The following is a 20420-nucleotide window of genomic DNA, read 5'->3' on the forward strand; positions in this document are numbered from 1 at the left end:
AGCTGTGCCTTTTGACCCTCTTTCTGTGGTGATTCTTTTCCTTTCACCCAAATCTGGCACAGGGCTGGGCATGTGTAGGGATTCTTGTTAAATTTTACTGAACCAAATTTTCTAGGCCAAGGATCCCCACTGGTAAGTAAGGAAAATGGAAAACAGAAAACAACAAAGGAAAATGTTTCCATCAGGGTGATTTAGCCCGGGCCATCAGGTGCCGGGCCCGTGGGCTGGGAGGGGCTGCAGCCATGGGGTTTGGGGACTTCCCGGGTGTGGACGGGGTGGCCTTGTGAGTGCAGAAAGCCGCCTGGAGGACTAGCTTTGATCTGCCCTCCCCAGGCCTCCCTCAGCCCCAGCCTCGCTCCCTTCACGAGTGGTGGTCGCTGTGGCTTTTCTTGACTTGCAGGAAGCTATTTCTGTTGTTCGTAACTCTTGGTATTCTATTTGAAAATGCTGTAACAAAGCAGAAACCTGCCACCTTTTCAGGGACTCACCAGTAACTGTTTAGTGTTTGTGTTTGTTTTTTCTCATTCTAAAATTCCCTGTAGAATTTAATGATCTTTTGAGAGATGGTCTCAAAGACACCCCCAGCACTGTAGATGGTTTAGATACATTTGTTTTTGCTGATGTTTCCACTCTTACCCCTCTCTGTTCTGAAACTCATTCTTTCTTTGTTTTTTTTTTCTTTTTTTTTTTTTTTCCGACTCAGAAGTTGGACGGACTAGTGAAGCTCCGGACTGCTCGGGAAGCCCCATCCGAATGTGTCTGCCCCCCAGGTAAGTGAAGGTTGAGCTCCCTTCTGCCTCCTGCCTGCCGCCGCCATTTGCTTGGGATTGCTGGGAACAGCATGGTCTAGAAGGTGGACTGGGGTGTCAGGCCGTCGTCTTCGTGCACTGTTCTGGGGCCTTTTCTTCCCACGTTGACCCTGGTAGGCTCTCTGGTCAGTTTCCAGCAAAGTAAACTGACTCGGTTTGCTGGGTGGTATTGGTGGAGGAGCTAAGACATCGTCAGAGATGACTTAGCTGCCTAAAGACTTAGATGGTAAGGGAGTAGCAGCTGGCGCATTTCAAAGATGGAGAAAGGGGTGTGAACTGATGGGAGGTGACAGCCTGGAACACCAGTCGCCCCCACTGCACCAACATTGCGACCAGAGCTCTATGTCAGATGTGCAGAAGGTGGATAAATAATCTAGTGGACATAGGCTTCTTGTTTTCATTTCTTGCGATGGAGGCAGAGGAAGGAAACAGGAAACGAGGTCTGAATTATTCAGATTATCATGGACTTTCTCTGGTTTTGCTGGTGTAGATCCGCATGGCTGTGAATGAAACCAGGAATTGTTGACTCCTAATCCACACGGCTTAAATCTAGGCTCATAACAGGTCTCCTGGCTGTCCTCAGGGGAGCTTTGTGTGGTCTCTAACGCTGGTGTTTTCAGAGTTAGAATGAGCCTCCTTTAGAATGGTGTCTAATACCAGTGAATGAGTGGAAAATCGTGATGTATCTCAGACTTCTCGACATGCAGGGAAAGGTGACTTTTGTTATTGGTCCAGAGAACACAGGAACTGCGCAGTGTCCCTTGTCCTCACTGTCATTCCTTCCATTAGCCAAGTGGTCCAGAAACCGAACTCACTAACATCCCAGGGTTGGGAGATGCCCCGAGATTTCTGCAAAGGTGAGTCTCATGGTGTGAAACTTCTGTCTGTGAGGGCTGGGTGGGAGATGATTTTTGTGGTTGAGCTTGAGCTAGCCTTATAGGACTTCTGAGGTTTTAATAAGAGAAAGAGGATTTGACAAGGGAATGACTCTATTCACAGATCAAGAAGTCATAAATTGTGGCTGGGTGCAGTGGCTCACGCCTGCAATCCCAGCACTTTGGGAGGCCGAGGCGGGTGGATCACCTGAGGTCAGGAGTTCGAGAGCAGTCTGGCCAACGTGGTGAAACCCCGTCTCTACTAAAAATATAAAAAATTAGCCAGGCGTGGTGGCACGTGCCTGTAGTCCCAGCTACTCAGGAGGCTGAGGTAGGAGAATTGCTTCAACCCGGGAGGCGAAGGTTGCAGTGAGCTAAGATTGCGCCATTGCACTCCAGCCTGGGTGACAGAGTGAGACTCCATAAAAAAAAAAAAAAAAAAAAAAAAAAAGAAAAAAAGAAAAAAGAGTCAGAAATTGCAATTAAATGGGAGGAAAAATTCACATCCACAAATGGATTTTTAGATGATCTGCAAAATGTGTAAAATGCCAACAATCCTTCTTTTTCGTCCCCCTCTTTCTGAGTGTTATTTGGATGCATACCTATGTGTGTGTTTTTTGAACTGGGAGTCACACCCCATTTGTGAGATACCACATCAGTTTAGTTGGGTGCCGCCAGCAACCACTAGCATGAAACTCTGAACTCGCATAGAAGTCTGGAATGAAAAACGCCCAAGTGAGATTTTGGTTTTGGCTATTAGTATTTGTGGATTGGACGTGGGTGGCGTGAGACCGGTTTCTTGCTGTGGGTTACCGACAGAAGGCTTGAAAGTCCCCAGGACAGATGATGGATGGAGAGTGGGAGAAGGGGGATGCCGACTGGCATGGAGCTCCCGGATCAGTCCGAACTGGGGCCACATCTTGGGTCTGCCCCTTACTAGCACGGAGGGTCTTTATCAGTAAATGATAACACCTTGAAGCAGGCTCTGGGGGGCTTTCTGAGGTTATGGAGAAGGTATAAGTTAAAGCCAGTGACTACAGATGGACCTGTGTCCTGCCTTCCATCAGAAGTAGGGAGCAGGGAACAGGGGACCTGAACTCCTCTAGAAAGAGGCTCCCAAGAAGGTCTGGGGAAAACCATGGGGGACTGAAGGGATGGTCAGAGCCTCCAGTCCCACTGAGAGGAAGGCATGGTGGACTTCCCTGCTCCCTGGGAAGCCCCTGCTGGCCATCAGCACCGTGCTCATGCTGTCCCAGGAACTCCAGGCTCTGATGGAGGCCGTCCTGGCAGGTGTGGTCAGTGTGGACCTGGGGTGCAGCACGACAACCCTAGCCAGACCCCTCAGCACACCCATGTCAATGCCTGCACTTTCTCTCCCATCACCTCGAGAGCCCTTTAGACTGGAGCCTTCATGAATGCTATTCCCCAGCAGGCTAGCACATGAGCCCCTTGTCTTATAAAGAACAGAGGCCCTTGCCTCCAACACCAGAAGTCCTCACTCATTCCTCTTCTCCCCGGCTCCAAGGCTGCAAGGCTCCAGCGTGTCCTGCGAGCGTTTGGGGTGTGGAGACACAGACCGTGTTCTGCAGCGGGGCTCCCCGTCTGATTAGAGCTGGCCGCAGCTCCCCATGCAGCAGCCCGGGAGTCAGCGGAATCTTTTGTTGGATCCTGGCCTGCAGCAGGCAGATAAGCAAGGCCAGAGGAGGGATGGCTTTTCTGGATGTGCCCCCCATTGTGAGGCTGAGCGTGGTGGCAGGGGCTTCTCTCTTGCCCCAGCCAGTGGATATCGCTGGCAGGAGGACTGGCAGGGGGGCCTGAGCTGGCTCTGGTGAGCCTTACTCTCCTCAATAAAATAGTGTAGTGGGGTGAATCCTGTTGCCCTCAAAAAATATGTCCAAGTCCTAACCCCCCAGTAGCTGTGAATATGACCTTGGAAAATAGGGTCTTTGCAGGGGTAATCAGGGATCTCAGAATAGGTCATTCAGCATTTAGGGTGTGTCTACATACAATGCCAATTGTCCTTAGAAGAGGCAAGGAGAGATTGGAGACAGAGAAGCACAAACCAGGGGGCTAGATGACTGCAGAGTGGGGATTGGTGAGTGGGGACTGGCATGCTGCATGTGCCAACCGAGAAACACCACAATGCCGGCAGCCTCCAGAGCTACAGAGGGGTGTGGGAGGGACTCTCCCTGAGGAGCCCACCCGCAGGCACCTTGGACTTCTTGCCCCCAGAACTGGGAGAGCTTGTGGTAATTTGTTGCCGCGGCAGCCCTATGTCTTATTTTATTTTACTTTTTATTTTGTTTTATTTATTTTTGAGATGGAGTTTCACTCTTGTTGCCCAGGCTGGTGGGCAATGACGCAATCTCAGCTCACTGCAGCCTCTGCCTCCCATGTTCAAGCGATTCTCCTGCCTCAGCCTCCCAAGTAGCTGAGATTACAGGCTCCCATCACCATGCCCAGCTAATTTTTTAGTAGAGATGGGGTTTCGTCATGTGGGCCAGGCTGGTCTTGAACTCCTGACCTCAGTTGATCCACCTGCCTCAGCCTCCCAAAGTGCTGGACTACAGGCATGAGCCACCACACTCAGCTTTTAAATTTTCTTTTATATTATTTGACAGAGTTTCGCTCTTGTCACCCAGGCTGGAGTGCAGTTGTGCGATCTCGGCTCACTGCAACCTCCACCTCCCAGGTTCAAGCAATTCTTCTGCCTCAGCCTCCCAACTAGCTGGGACTACAGACGCCCGCCACCACGCCCAGCTAATTTTTGTATTTTTAGTAGAGATGGGGTTTCACCATGTTGGTCAGGCTGGTCTCAAACTCCTGACCTCGGGCGATCCACCCACCTCAACCTCCCAAAGTGCTGGGATTATAGGCGTGAGCCACCACGCCTGGCCCATTTCAGCTAATTTTAAAGTAGTAACTCCTCCTCCTCCTCCTCCTCCTCCAACAGGTGTCCCGCATTGTTTTTCATGGGCTATCTTTTTCATGGGCTTGCCGTGTCTCTTTGAGGTGGTCTGTGCCCGATTGTGTATCAGAGACAGCTGCTGCCTTGTTTTGGTCCAGGAAAGAATCTGGCCGTGCCGTTGGGATGCCCTGTAATGCACTTGGCCAGCCCCGCCAAGGCCATTTGGGTCATTTCCGACGCTGTGTTGTTCAGACAGGGCTGCATGCGTCCTGCAGTGGAGGGAAGAAGGCCTGCTGTGTAGCCTGTTGTCTGACTTCCTTGTGCTTTGTTCTGGCAGGCACGCTGCAGGCCTGAGGGTGTTGACTGAAGGACTGGAGCCCTCGGTCTATGGGGAGAAGCTGGGCTTAGGGCAGCAAACACAGGTTGCTGCAGGGAGGGCTGTGGCCAGGTGGGTCCTGAAGCCTACCCCTGGGGGCTGCCCTGTGGCCCGGCCTCCACCCGTGCTGTGAACAGTAGTGACTCGGGGGCATCCCAGAGAACAGGTGAGGGCCAGCATCTTGGATCCTGGGAACCTGGGCTTGAATCTTGACTCTGCCTTGTAAATAACTGCCTTGTGGTCCCACCCTGCGTGTCCTGAAGCCATGGGTCACTCTGGCCCTTGCATTCGCTCACTCTTTGGGTTACAAGCATCAGAACATTAATTAGTATTTGATCATCCTGCACTAATAAAGCAAAAAAGGAAATTTTTAGTGCACAAAACTAGAAATGGAAAGGTCCAAGATACAGCTGGCTTCAGGCCCATCTGGGCTCAGGGCTCGCTCTCCTCTGTCAGCTCTTCTCAGCTTGTCTTCAGACAGTCTCTTCTGGAGTGACCTGTGCTTGGGAAGGTGGCCGCCAGTGTAGCTCTAGGTGTGTATAACATGTGCTCAGCAACCCCAGCAGATACAGCACTGTTCTTTCCCAAAAGTCTCAGAACTGGGGCATGGGGAGTGTTACGGGTTGAACTGTGTCCTCCCATGTTCACATCTGGAAGTCCTAACCCTCAGGGCCTCAGAATGGGACTGTATTTGGAGAGAACAGTGTTACCTTGGAGATTAGGTCACATGAGGCCTTAGGGTGGGCCCTCATGACCGTTGTCCCTGTAATAAAAGGAGATTTGGACATGGAGACCCGTGCAGAGGGCAGGCCATGCGAAGACACGTGGAGAAGACCCCTTTTCTGAGCCCTGAGCTCAGAAGGAAATCAGCCTGCCAGCACCTTAACACATTTCTGCTGTTGAAGCCGCACAGCCTGTGTACCTTTTTATGGCCACACCCAGACAACTAATGCAGGGAGTTATTGGTTAAGGGGCGTAGAGTTTCTGTTGGGAAAGATGAAAAGTCCAGGAAGTGGAGAGAGGGGGTGGTTGTTGTGCATCACAGTGAACGTGTTAATCTCGGAACTTCGTGCTTTAAAATGCTCAGGTTTATGTTATGCGTATTTTACCATGATTTTTTTTTAATGCCCCAGAATGAACCCTAATTTGCTTGGCTTGGGGCAGGTGCCTCTCCTTGAAAAATTGCGCTGACCTGGAGCGTGGTGCATGTTATTGGACCAGGTCGTTGGTGGGTCATGTGACCATTCTTGGACCCAGGGGTTGACAATACCAGAAGCGTGTGGTGTTGGGGAGGGTGGTTCCTTCCTGAAAAATTAGGATCTTTTCCCGGAAGAGAGAACAAATATAGCTGGGCACAAACAGTAGGTGACCACTGGCCTTCCAGTGATGGCTGGCCAGTCACCGCCAGGTGGTCCACAAAGGTGTAACCAAAGGGTTGACTCCACTTAAAGCACACCAAGAGGGCCAGGCGCAGTGGCTCACACCTGTAATCCCAGCACTTAGGGAGGCCAAAGCCAGTGGATCACCTTAGGTCAGGAGTTCAAGACCAGCCTGGCCAACATGGCGAAACCTCATCTCTACTAAAAATGTAAAAATTAACTGGGCATAGTGGCACATGCCTGTAATCCCAGTTACTCGGGAGGCTGAGGCAGGAGGATTGCTTGAACCCAGGAGGCAGAGGTTGCAGTGAGCCAAGATTGAGCCATTGCACCCCAGCCTGGGCGACAGAGCAAGACTCCATCTCAAAAAAAAGAAAAAGAGAAAGCACACCAAGAGGCAGCGTGGCCTAAGGGAAAGCATGTTGACTTCCCATCTAGGCTGCGTGGCCCAATTCTCTGTCGCTCACCGGCTCCATGACCTCACACGTGGACTTATCCTCCATGCGCCTCGGTTTTCACCTGTCAAGTGAAGTGGGGATTCTGAGAGTAGCTGTGTCAGGGGATTGTTTTCAGGATCAAATGGGTTCACACATGCAGACAGCTTAGAACGAGGCCTGGCCCTGCGTCCTCAGAGCGAGTCTGTTGTTAGGTCCGTCGTCATCAGTTGGGAGCTGCCGGAGAGGAAAGGAGAAGAGACACAGAGTGGGAGGCCACTGGGAATCTTCAGGAGAGGAAGAGCAAGGACTTGGCAGACTTTACTGGCACGTTCTCCTGGGACGTGGGTGTGAAGATGCTGGTGACGCAGGAGTGAAACAGAAAAGGAAAGTGTGAGGCCGTGAACCCTCATCAGCCACCCACGTGCCTAGAAGGCCTCAAGCACGGCTGGGCTTCTGCCCCTCACGCTGTTTCCACTTGTTACTAACCAGGCTCAAACTGCCCGGACATTGTCAGGAACATTCTAGAATGTTGTCATCCTTGTCGTTTTCTTTTTGTGTCTTTTTGGATCCTTGCAGAGTATTCCGGAGACATGGTTTCCAAGGATGGGCACTGTGCTTGCAGCATGGGGTGATTTTCCAGAAATTAATAATAATCCAGAGTGTAATACGAGTCAGAAATCCTCTGCTCCATAAAAACATTTGGCAGTTTGCGTACAGGAGTGAAACTCCACTTAGGACCATATAAAGCACAATGTGGAAGTTACACAGAATCTGATACATTTCATTGATAGTTTATGGAAAACGTCACAGAGCGGAACGGAAGTAGTAAAAGTTGCTGGTATTCAGCCTGTGTACTGCCTTACTGCCTTTGCTGACTGGAAAAGAGCATAGCGAAGGGTACATGCTCTCTTAGGACTCTTTTTTTTTTTTTTTTTTTTTTAAGATGGGATCTTACTCTGTCGGCCAGGCAGAAGTGCAGTGGTGCAGTCATGGTTCATTGCAGCCTTGACCTCCTGGCTCAAGTGATCCTCCTACCTCGGCTGGGATAATAGCTGGGAACACAGGCGTGTGCCACCATGACTAATTAAAACAATTTTTCCTGGCCGGTGCAATTGCTCATGCCTGTAATCCCAGCACTGTGGGAGGCCAAGGGTGGGGGATCACAAGGTCAGGAGATCGAGACCGTCCTGGCCAACATGGTGAAATCCCATCTCTACTAAAAATACAAAAATTAGCCAGGTGTGGTGGCGGGCGCCCACTACTCAGGAGACTGAGGCAGGAGGATCACTTGAACCCGGGAGGTAGAGGTTGCAGTGAGCCGAGATCACACCACTGCACCCCAGCCTGGTGACAGAATGAGACTCCTTCTGAAAAAAAAAATTAAAAAAAAAATTTTTTTTTGACGAGTTGGGGGCTGACTTTTTTTGCCCAGGCTGGTCTTGAACTCCTGTTTTCAAAAGATCCCCTCCCAAAGTGCTGGGATTACAGGGGTGAGCCACCTTGCCCAGCCTCTCTCAGGACTTCAAAGCAAGAAATTGTTACCCTCTTTGGGATTATTTCTTATAGAATTTTAAAAAATGATACATACATATTTATAAGAGTTAAATCTCAGTTGACTTGAGTTTATGGCAAAATTGAGTGGCTTATAAGGCAGCTATCTTGGTATGTCAGACTCTACCAAGTAAAAGGAGGTCATTTGTGTTTCTGATTTTTGGGTGGGGGGCACCAGAATACTCTGGAGGCTGGTTGCAATTCCCTCGCTTCACTATGCATAGGTATTTGTGCATTCATTCATTCATTCATTCATTTATTCATTTGTCTCTCCTGCCCTATTTTGTGCTGGTCCTGGGGGAGCTATTGACTAAGATTCCTAGAGGTAATTGCAGACCCAGTTGTTAGAGGAAGGAAGGACAGACACAAGACCCAGAATAGATGCGGAGAACAGGATGAGTCCTACGGAAAAACCAGTCCTACAGAAATTACGAGGGAGAGGTCACTCCAGGTCAGGAGGATCTGGGTTGGAGGAGGCTCCTTCCTGGGGAAGACAATAGTTGGGCAAGGTGTTGAAGACTAGTTGTTAGGTTAGCCGCCTGGGATGGGGGGCGCATTCTGAGAAACTGACATCCTGAGCGGAGGCAGAGCGGATCTCCAAGCACTGGCGGGAACTCTGTTTGTTTGGAAGGTGGCAGTGGGAGGGGAGGGTGAGTCCAGGGTCTGGAGAGAGATTCAGGCTTTATTCCGTGAGTCGCAGTTGATGGTGTCTGAGTGGAATTTACCTTTAAGAAGGGGGCTCTGGAAACAGCGTGAAGGACAGACTGGATCATACTCCGTTCCAACAGAGAGTCCCCGGAGGGGGTGCTCAGGGCAGGAGACAGCTTGCCTGGTTCACTGCAGCATCCCCTGAGCCTAGCACGGTGCCAGGCACGGGGAGGAGGGTTGATAACACTCTGTTGAATGGCCATGAGAATTTGAATGAGGGCCATGAGAGTTGATAGCCGGGAACAGCTGTGAGAGGCACCGGGTCATGTGGTGGACAGAACTCACAAACAGGGTGGATGGGCATGGGAGAAGACAAGAGAAGCCTGAAGCTCCGTGCCTTTGGGGAGGGGAAGGTGCGCAGAAACAGGAAATCCTCAAAGAGGGATCCATTTGGAAGAGAAGATGATAAACATGGTTTTGGGCAGTGGACCTTAAGAACCAATTTGTAAGACCCACTGATGAAAGGAAAAAAATAATTAGAAGTCTTCTCTTAAAGCACAGTCGAGCCACCTGAATCTATCAGTTATAAAATGTAGCATGTCCTGTAAGTAAAGATGTTGAAGTTTATGTGCTGACCGTTGGAATTTGGAGATGTTCTTGTGACCACTAGATGGAGCTCATTATACTCATTAAATTCTATAGAAATTGAACAGGAATGTAAAAGGAAAATAATTTATGTATATATTTAAATATATATTAATATGTTTTCTATTATATATATTTTAAAATTACTAGAAAGCACACAAAAGTTCAGACCAAGAGCAGTGACACACAGAGTTCACCACCTGCTCTGGTGTGTCTCTCCAAAAATGGAAGACCCTCGGAATTTTCCAGATGGTTCCGGAACCGAGCGGTTTGCTGTTGGTTTGGGGAGGTGATGAAGATTCTGTGAAAGGTAGACTATCTGTTAAAAAACAGATTTCTAGAGCATTTGCCACTCACCCGGTACTTACAGAGCACCCTCAGGTTTAGCTGTAGCAGAGAATCCCTAAACTCTGGGGAGACAAGACCGGAGCTGTCTTTTTTTTTTTTTTTTTTGAGACGGAGTCTCGCTCTGTCGCCCAGGCTGCAAGCTCCGCCTCCCGGGTTCACGCCATTCTCCTGCCTCAGCCTCCCGAGGAGCTGGGACTACAGGCACCCGCCACCACGCCCGACTAGTTTTTTGTATTTTTTAGTAGAGACGGGGTTTCACCGGGTTAGCCAGGATGGTCTCGATCTCCCGACCTCGTGATCCGCCCGTCTCGGCCTCCCAGAGTGCTGGGATTACAGGCTTGAGCCACCGCGCCCGGCCAGACCGGAGCTGTCTTGACGCCAGCGTGGCCAACTCCGTGCCAACTGTTGGTGACAGGTGCAACCTTTTCCTCTGTGGGGTGTCGTTATCACACGCCCCCTGTGCCAGGAGCTCACCCATGTGCTATAGTGGCCTTTCCCCGGGGATAGGTTCAGCGCAGTCACAATATCTGGCTTCTTGCCTCAGTTCTTATGCTGGAGTATATTCCACATGGATTGAAGATCTAAAGGTAAAACATAAAACCATGGCTGGCTCGACAAAAATACAATACATCACTTTTTTTTTTTTTTTTTTTTTGAGACGGAGTCTCGCTCTGTCGCCCAGGCTGGAGTGCAGTGGCCGGATCTCAGCTCACTGCAAGCTCCGCCTCCCGGGTTTATGCCATTCTCCCGCCTCAGCCTCCCGAGTAGCTGGGACTACAGGCGCCCGCCACCGCGCCCGGCTAGTTTTTTGTATTTTTAGTAGAGACGGGGTTTCACCGTGTTAGCCAGGATGGTCTCGATCTCCTGACCTCGTGATCCGCCCGTCTCGGCCTCCCAAAGTGCTGGGATTACAGGCTTGAGCCACCGCGCCCGGCCAATACATCACTTTTTAAAATTATGCGGTAGGCCGGGCCCGGTGGCTCAAGCCTGTAATCCCAGCATTTTGGGATGCCGAGGCGGGCGGATCACGAGGTCAGGAGATCGAGGCCATCCTGGCTAACACGGTGAAACCCTGTCTCTACTAAAAAGTACAAAAAAACTAGCCGGGCGAGGTGGCGGCGCCTGTAGTCCCAGCTACTCAGGAGGCTGAGGCAGGAGAATGGCGTAAACCCGGGAGGCGGAGCTTGCAGTGAGCTGAGATCCGCCCACTGCACTCCAGCCTGGGCGACAGAGCAAGATTCTGTCTCAAAAAAAAAAAAAAAAAAAAAAAAAAAAATTATGTGGTAGACGTAGATTTTATAAGCCTGCCACTGAAGTCAGAAACCATAAAGCCGTGCTTCTCAACGGGGACTGTTTTGCCCCCGGGAGGTCACATGGAATATTTGGAGACATTTGTAGTTGGTCATACGTTGTGGGTGCTACTGGCATATGGACTGGGTAGAGGCAGGGATGCTGTTGGGTGTCCTACAAAGCCCAGGACAGCCATCACCACAAAGAGTTATCCGGCCCCAAATGTTAGTAGTGCCCAGATTGAAAAACCTTGCCATAGAAGAAAACATTTTCTTGAATATTTTAAGCTTAAAAGGTTAAATTTTCTGTATAGACAGAAGAATCTTTAGTTTACATATTTGGGCAAAAACTAAGTGAAGTTACATGAACTCAGATCAGCTCACACAGATAAAACAACTTGCTAGGTTTCTTAATTTCCTGGGAGTAGAACACTTAAGATTCCAGAAATGATATATTTGCACATTATGATAATTTACTAAAAGCAAGAATAGAGTCTCATGGAGGTATCTGATCGTTCTTTTACCCAACCGGATCCTTTCTTTACTTAAAAAATAATTTTAATTTTCGTTACATAATGTTTCAAATATATAAAAAAGTACAGAGAAGAATATAATACTGATGTCCATTTCATCTAGATTTAGTGAATAACATAATTTTCTCATGTTTGTTATTTTGTTATTAAAGAAATGGTTTTTTTTTGTGGTTGTTTTGTTTTTTGAGACAGGGTTTTGCTCTTGTTGCCCAGGCTGGAGCGCAGTGGTGCAATCTTGGCTCACTGCAACCTCTGCCTCCCAGATTCAAGCGATTCTCCTGCTTCAGCTTTTCACGTAACGGGATTACAGGAGCATGTCACCATGCCTGGCTGATTTTTTGTATTTAGTAGAGACAGGGTTTCACCATGTTTGTCAGGCTGGTCTCAAACTCCTGACCTCAGGTGACCTGCCTGCCTCAGCCTCCCAAAGTGCTGGGATTAAGGTGTGAGCCTCTGTGCCCGGCCAAGAAATGAAATGTTTTAGACAGAGCCAAGGTACCAGTTCCTCTCCCATTCCCCTAGTCTCTGCCAGGCAACAAATGTCTTGAGTTGGTAGCTATACTTTTTCTGCATGTTTTCTGTATATTATATTTTATTAAATATGTGTACCATGGCAATGTATTTTATTGTCCCTAATACTTACCTGTTGTTTGTGTGTCTTTTCGTCTGTTTTATCCCTTCAGTTTTTTTTTTTCAAGAAGTATTTGTATGGGGCCGGGTGTGGTGGTTCGTGCCTGTAATCCCAGCACTTTGGGAGGCCGAGGTGGGTGGATCACCTGAGGTCAGGAGTTCGAGACCAGCCTGACCAACATGGTGAAACCCTGTCTCTACTAAAAATACAAAAATTAGCCGGGCGTGGTGATGTGCGCCTGTAATCCCAGCTACTCGGGGCTGAGGCAGGAGAATTGCTTGAACCCGGGAGGTGGAGGTTGCAGTGAACTGAGATTGCGCCATTGCACTCCAGCCTGGGCAACAGAGCAAGACTCCATCTCAAAAGAAAAAAAAAGAAGTATTTGTATGGATGCTTGCAGGTCTAGTCATTTACTGTGACTGTCATTTCTGCAATGGAGCACTGCAGTGTGCCGTTGCAGTGTGTAAACATACTACTATTCAACTCTCCTGCTGGTGGACATTTATTTTTATTTCAGTTTTTGTTGTTTTTGCTATTACAAAGGCTTGATGAACATTTAAAAAAATTCTGTATAGAAAGCAAATACCACCTTAACAAAGTTTGAAAATAAATGACAAACTGATAAAACAATTTAAACACATACAACAAATACATAGTTAATATGCATGAGATGTAAAGTGCTCTTACACAAGAATAAGGACAAGCCAAAGACTCTAGTGAAGAATGGGCAAAGATGGGAAACGGAGGTTGCGGGGAGCCGAGATTGCGCCGCTGCTCTCCAGCCTGGCGACAGAACGAGACTCCGTCTCAAACAAACAAAAAAACCCCACAAAGAATGGGCAAACAATGTGGATAGGGATTCCCACAGGATGTTGGCAGGACGCGGAGGTGGACTGAGTGAGGGAGCGAGGGAGCGGGAAGATCGGGTGACTCCCAGTTTTTGGAAGATTTTTGAGTTGGGCAACTCACTTGTGCCCCTTGCCATGATGAGAGCAGGACCAGGATGGGGACGATTAAGAGTTTGTTGAGATCTGTTAATTTTGGCACGACTATGGGACATATGAGAGGAGATACACAATCAGCTCTTGGATTAAGTGGCCCCACAAAGGTGGAGGCAGCAGTGCAGGGCCCGGCCAGAGTGGCCATTTGTCACTGTGATTCTGACTACCTGTATCCACACGGTGCCGGGGGTGATGCTGCTGTGCTGACTGCCTTCCTTAGCCGGGAGCCCAGCAGGCCTCTTTCTTCCTTACAGTATTTGCCAGGGTTTCCCAGAGAAACAGAAGCAGTAGGGTGTGTGTGTGTGTGTGTGTGTGTGTGTGTGTGTGTGCGCGCGCGCGCCCACGTGTGCATGCATAAAGAAATTTATTTGAAGGAATTGGCTCACATGATTATGGAGACTGGAAAGTCCAAAATCTGGCCCAGGAAAGCCAATATTCTTACCCGTGTTCTCTCCCGTGTTCTTGCCACTCACCTTTTTTCTCACTGCTGGTCATAGACTTTTTTTTTTTTTTTTTTTTTGAGACGGAGTCTCGCTCTATCGCCCAGGCTGGAGTGCAGTGGCGCGATCTCGGCTCACTGCAAGCTCTACCTCCCGGGTTCACGCCATTCTCCCGCCTCAGCCTCCGAATAGCTGGGACTACAGGCGCCCGCCACCACGCCCGGCTAGTTTTTTTTGTATTTTTAGTAGAGACGGGGTTTCACCATGTTAGCCAGGATGGTCTCGATCTCCTGACCTCGTGATCCACCTGCCTCGGCCTCCCAAAGTGCTGGGATTACAGGCGTGAGCCACCGCGCCCGGCCAGGTCATAGACTTAACTCAGGCCAGGGCTCGGCTCTGCTGAGTTCCGAGTTTGCCCTACCCAGGGGCTGGTGATTGAAAGTCATTTGCATTTAGCTCGGTGCTGGCGGGAATCAGATACCCTTGGGGTACTTGCCACTCAGTGTCGTGGAAATGTATTCCCTGCAGGGAAATAGTTCAGAAATACCTTTCCTGAAAAGCCTTCTCTACCTTTTGCAGCTGACATTTCCTGTTTGACTTCCCAAATTGCCTGAATTGAGCAGAGTTTGGGAGCTCTGTGGACCCAGACACTCCCAGAGGGATGCCTCCCAAGCTTTAACACTCAGCCTGCCGATAACCTACAGGGCAGCAAAAGGAACCTCAAGTTCAAGGGCTCCCCCAAAAGCCAGGAGTTGCTTTCTCTCCATGGTTGAGCAGAAGGTCTGCATGCGAGCGGCTTCCCTCCGGCTTCTCTGCCCTTGAGTCTCCAGGCTCCCCTGTGTTCCTCCAGGGGCCTCACACAGGCCCCTTGTGCTGCCCCACAGCTCGGGTGCTCCTGGCCTTGCAGAGATGGTGCCCACAGTCCCTGCTGTGAGCCCGCCGAGCCCTCACCCTTGGCACAGGGTCGCCTCAGCCTGCCGTCTGTGCTTGTGGGGCTGATGGAAGCGGTGTCGTGGACAGAAATACTTGCCCTTCATACACGGTACAAACAGGATTGACTGTGGCAGAAACCCGGACAGTTTTCTGTTTTGCCTTCATCCCTGCATTTGGCTCTCTCATCCCAGTCCCACTCTGCCCTCGTGAACCCTCAGTCCTTTCACCTCATCATCCAGTAAGTGTTAGTGGCGCGTCACCACAGCCAGGCCCTGGAACGGCCCCCAGTGTCAGGACGAGGCAGCTCTGGGGGGCAGGTGGCCAGCTTTGCAGGGTCTGCACCCTCATCCTGGGAGCAGAGAGGAGGGAGGGGATCCAGGGAGGGTCCTGGGAGAAGAGCTGAGATGGCTGGTGAACAAGTTAGCATCCTGTGGTTGCTAGCAACAGAAACCAACTCCTTTGCCTATCTAGACAAAAATGCCAAACAGTGGAAGAAATGCATGAGGATTGAGGCTTGGGAAGGATGGCGTGCAGGGTGGTTCCGCAATCTAGGCAGGAACAGGATCTAGGAACGGAGGGGCAGTCCCCCCACCTTGGGAACAGAAGGCCTCTTAGACATATTTGCTCCCCCTCTGCTTTTTTCCTGTGTGCATGGCTTTGCTTGAGGTGGAGGGGAGAGAGTCTTACTGGCCAGATGGAGACCCTGTGGCCACCCCTCAGCCCGAGGCTTCCAGGGCAGGGCTGAGAGGCAGGGTGAGCACCTTCCGGGCAGCCTCCCAGCTCCTTGGAAGCCAGGGTGCCTCACTGGGGAGGGGTGTCAGGGTTTGGATGCAGGTGGGCCCCCCGTCTGGGAACTCGAGCCGGTTACCTAATTCTTAAAACTCTCCAACTCCTTGTGCATAAAATGGGATAATATGATATACCCTACTGGTTTGTTTTGAGGGTAAGCTGAGACAAGTGTATGCGGAAATGCTCGGCACGCAGTAGGCGTCAACTATGTCTGTTCATGTATCCCTGAGGGAATCGACCTGTGGACCTCAGGCAGTGGGGTGTGGGGGTGATAGGAGGGAGCTGTGCCTGCAGCTTGGGCCAGGGTGCACGTTCCTTCTGTGGCTGCCCTTTGGAAACGCACATCGTTCCAGCTTAGACCCTCGGTTCACTTGGAGCCAGAATCCTTCAGCAGACCTTCTGCTCAACCGTGGAGAGAAAGCAACTCCTGGCTTTTGGGGGAGCCCTTGAACTTGAGGTTCCTTTTGCTGCCCTGTAGGTTATCGGCAGGCCGAGTGTTAAAGTCCTTTTCTTCTGTGTCCCCTTGTGGTTTCCCAAAGGCTCTTGTTCCTACCTGCCCCTGGCACCCACTGTTCTTTTCATTCTTCCCAGTTCTGCCTTCAGAAACAGGACTGAATGCTAGGAGAGCTGCCTTCCCTGTGAGGTCATGAGTTTCATGACACTAATGGGCTTGAAGTGGCCTGTTGTCCAGTCATGTCTTGAGAAGGAGCCCCGTGTGGAGCCTGAGCCCACTCTTGGGCCAGCACAAGGAGAGACTCAAAGTGCTGGAGCCTGAGGCTGTGAGGGGCATGGGGGCTCAAGAGGAGGGCATAGCCCAGGGAACAAAGGATGCCTCGACCACCCATGGGGGGCACCTGCCTCCCCCTTAAGGAACTAGAACACCTGCCACCCCCTGTATGGCCCTCATGCTGTGGGGAATGTACTACTTCATTTATTTTTATTTATTACTGTTGTTTCTTTAGAGTCAGGATCTTCCTTGGTTGCCCAGGCTGAAGTGCAGTGGTATGATCACAGCTTACTGCAGCCTTGAATTCCCAGGTTCAATGATCCTCCTACCTCAGCCTCTCCCAAATAGCTGGGACTACAGGCATATGCCACCATACCTGGCTAAATTTTATGAAATTTTTGTTGTTGCTGTTATTGAGATGGGATTTGCTGTGTTAACTCAGTCTGGTCTCCATGGTCTCAAACTTCTGGGCTCCACCAATCCACCCGCTTTGGCCTCCCAAAGTGCTGGGATTACAACTCTGAGCCACCACATCTGGCCTTCATGAACGTACTACCCCAGCGGCACAGGGGCAGCAGGTGACCTGGAGGTTGAGCCCACAGTGCCTCTGAGCTCTGCCGCTTACAGGACTGGATGGTGACTGCCCCTGAGCATCACCTCCCATTCGTGGCACTGCCCGTCTCACAGTGGGGGATAGAGGCCAGCTGTGCTCGCCGAAGTGCTGGCTCAAATGTCAGCTGTGCCCAGGAGGGACGTGCTTCCTAGCTGTACCCCCTGGCCTCGGAGTACAAACAGCGGGAGTGGCCACTGGTCTTGCTGTTTTCTGGGGCAGGTGGAGAGGACAGAGGACCCCTCCTGAGAGGGACTGCTCCCCACCCCCAGGGTAAGTCTTGGGCTTCATTTGCGGGAGGACGAAGTGGTGCCTCGCAGCTCCCCTGCCCCGCGCCCGCCCGTGTGCTCCCTGAAGTACGCATTCTCCCACCTGCCTCCCCCCATCTTGGGATCCAGGAGCTCCAGCAGGGGCTGGGGTGGGGGCTCTGTAAGGGGCCAGCCTGTTCCCTGGGCTCTAGTCCCTTTACTTCGGGCGTGGTGGGGAGGGAAGGGGAAGGAAGGGTTGCATGGGAGGGGACTGTGGGGGGTGATAGACTCAGGTGGGAAGAGTACTTGCCGGAGGAAGAGTATAAGGAGGGAAATGCCTCGGAGATTATGCTGTGGACTCAATCTTGTGTCCCAAATTCATATGTTGAAATCCTAACCCCCAAGGTGTAAGGAGGTGATTAGGTCATGAGAGTGAAGCCCTTGTGATGGGATTAGTGCCTTTTTTTTTTTTTTTTTTTTGAGATGGAGTCTCGCTCTGTGGCCCAGGCTGGAGTGCAGTGGCGCGATCTCGGCTCACTGAAAGCTCCGCCTCCCGGGTTCACGCCATTCTCCTGCCTCAGCCTCCTGAGTAGCTGGACTACAGGCGCCCGCCACCGCGCCCGGCTAATTTTTTGTATTTTTAGTAGAGATGGGGTTTCACCGTGTTAGCCAGGATGGTCTCGATCTCCTGACCTTGTGATCCGCCCGCCTCGGCCTCCCAAAGTGCTGGGATTACAGGCGTGAGCCACCGCGCCCGGTGGGATTAGTGCCCTTCGAAAAGGGACCCCAGAGAGCTCTTTCCCCGCTACGACCATGTGAGGTTGTAGGGAGAAGGCGTCATCCGTGAACCAGGAAACGGCCTCACCAGACACTGAGTCTGCAGGCACCTCACAGCCTCCAGGACTGTGAGCAATATGTTGTCCTTGTTTGTAGGCCACCCAGTCTTTTCACAAGCCACTGGTAGTTTTTCCTAGAGCAGCCCACACAGACTAAATCTGTAAGCTGTGCAAGTCATAGTATTTTGTTATAGCAGCATGAACAGGCTAAGACAGGCCATTATGGTGAAAGAAGGTGGAGGCGATGGAGAAGCGACTGAGAGATGCAGGCCCAGATGTACTGGTATCTGCCCTCCCCCACCCACAACACCAAAGGTGGAGACTCAGACCCTGCAGCCGCCTGTGGAAGGGTCAGAATCCCCCCAGGCTCACTCAGTGGGCTCCAGGCATCGTTTAAGACTATTAGGGATGGTTTATTTCCTAACTGAACACACCTTTTTCTTCTCCCTGAAGATCCCCTGTGTCCCCAGTCTTTTGAGCAGGCCGTCATCTTTTTATTTTATTTTTTTAAATTACTGTTATAAAAGCCAACTATAGGCCAGGCGCGGTGGCTCACGCCTGTAATCCCAGCACTTTGGGAGGCTGAGGCAGGCGGATCACCTGAGGTTGGGAGTTGGCGACCAGCCTGGCCAACATAGAGAAACCTTGTCTCTACTGAAAATACAAAATTAGCTGGGCGTGGTGGTACATGCCTGTAGTCCCAGCTACTCGGGAGGCTGAGGCAGGAGAATCGGTTGAATCTGAGAGGCGGATGTTGCAGTGAGCCGAGATCGCGCCATTGCACTCCAGCCTGGGCAACAAGAGTGAAACTCCGGCTCAAAAAAAAAAAAAAAAAAATGTCAACTATGCTCTTAAAAGGATCTCACTCTCCAACCCTCGAACACACATAGCTCCACAGTTAAAAGAAAGTCTCCCTGTGCTCGCATCTCACCACCCCATCTAATCCCGTGCCCTAGGATGCAAATATTTTATCATCGTAGTCTGCATTCTGTCAGAGCTATTGCTATGCTTTAACATATAATACACATTTTAATTTTTGCAGAAATAAAATAATGCACGGTATACACATACTTTTAAAAATTGTTTTGACTTCGCAATATAGGAGCACTATTCTCTGGCAGCCCAACCTAAATGAACCCCAGAGGCCCAGCCGTTCTTACTCAGAGACCGTTCAGATTTACACCAAAACGTCATCAAAGGAGTCAGAGAGGGAACTCTCCCCAGAGTGCCTAGCTCTCCCCGCCCCCTTCCTCTCTACCTACCTTCCCGGTTTTCTGTCCGGAGCTCTGGTGTTTTTTCTTCCCTGCCCTCCTGGACCTCTTCCACATTTCTTTCCACACCAGTGGTTTCCAGCCTTTCCAGTGTAAGAGCCTTCTGGTTTGTGTCCAGCACTTTCTCACTCGGGCCTTTCTGTTCTTTCTCCCGGTCGGCCAGAGGGATGGCTGCAGTGACCAGGACATGTCCTTCGTTCGGGGGCAGAAAGGCAGTGGGTCCTCACACACTTAATATTCTGTGACTCTGTCACCCATTATAGCTTTTGTCACTTTAATAAACTTATCAGTACCTCCGATGTCTGCCGAATTTTTACAAACTTTTTATTAAAATGTAACCAGCTACAGGGCTGGGGCACGGTGGCTCATTTTTGTAATCCCAGCACTTTGGGAGGCTGAGGTGGGCGAGACCAGCCTGGCCAACGTGGCAAAACCATGTTTCTAATAAAAATACAAAAATTAGCTGGTTGTGGTGGCACGTGCCTGTAATCCCAGCTGCTCGGGAGACTGAGGCTTGAGAACTGCTTGAACCCGGGGGGCAGAGGTTGCAGTGAGCCAAGATCACACACCACTGCACTTTAGCCTGCTCCGTCTCAAAAGTACAACCAAAATCCATGTAACCTGCCATAAGCAATAGCACATATCGTAAGTTTGCAGCTTGATGATTTTCCACAAACAGAGCTCACCTGTGTCCAGGTCAAGAAACAGCACCTGAGCAAACCCCCACAGACTCCCCTAGTGCCCCAAGGGCACATAATCCCTATTTCTCACCTGGTAGACTGGTTCTGCCTGCATTTGAACTTTATATAGAAGCACGTGGTATGGATTCTTGTGTCTGCAATTCAGCATTGTTTGTGAGGTTCGTCTGTGTTGCTGCGTGCAGTCGAGGGCTGTTCATTTATGTATTTACCGCTCTGTTGTTGGGCATTTGGGTGGTATTTAGTTTTTGTCATGAAGAGAGCTGCTGTGAACAATCTAGTATATGTCTTTCAGTGAGCACATGTACGCATTTCTGTTGTGTATAAACCTTACAGCAGAGTTGCTGGGCGTAAGGTATACGTACGTTATGTTTAATAAATAGTTCCAAATCTTCTGAGACAGAGTCTCACTCTGTCACGCAGGCTGGAGTGCAGTGG

The 20420-nt window shown here is 50.4% G+C and overlaps 1 protein-coding gene across 1 annotated transcript in view; it reads left to right on the forward strand.

The window, feature by feature from the left end:
* Window positions 1–20420, forward strand: part of LOC105484024 (collagen type XXIII alpha 1 chain) — a 365477-nt gene that overhangs the window by 29613 nt on the left and 315444 nt on the right. The window contains exon 2 of the mRNA XM_011745185.3: window positions 704–770. Coding sequence (XP_011743487.2) covers window positions 704–770 — 67 coding nt within the window. The remainder of the gene's footprint in view (window positions 1–703; window positions 771–20420) is intronic.

This window comes from Macaca nemestrina, chromosome 6, assembly GCF_043159975.1.
Source record: "Macaca nemestrina isolate mMacNem1 chromosome 6, mMacNem.hap1, whole genome shotgun sequence".
Classification (NCBI taxonomy): Eukaryota; Metazoa; Chordata; class Mammalia; order Primates; family Cercopithecidae; genus Macaca; species Macaca nemestrina.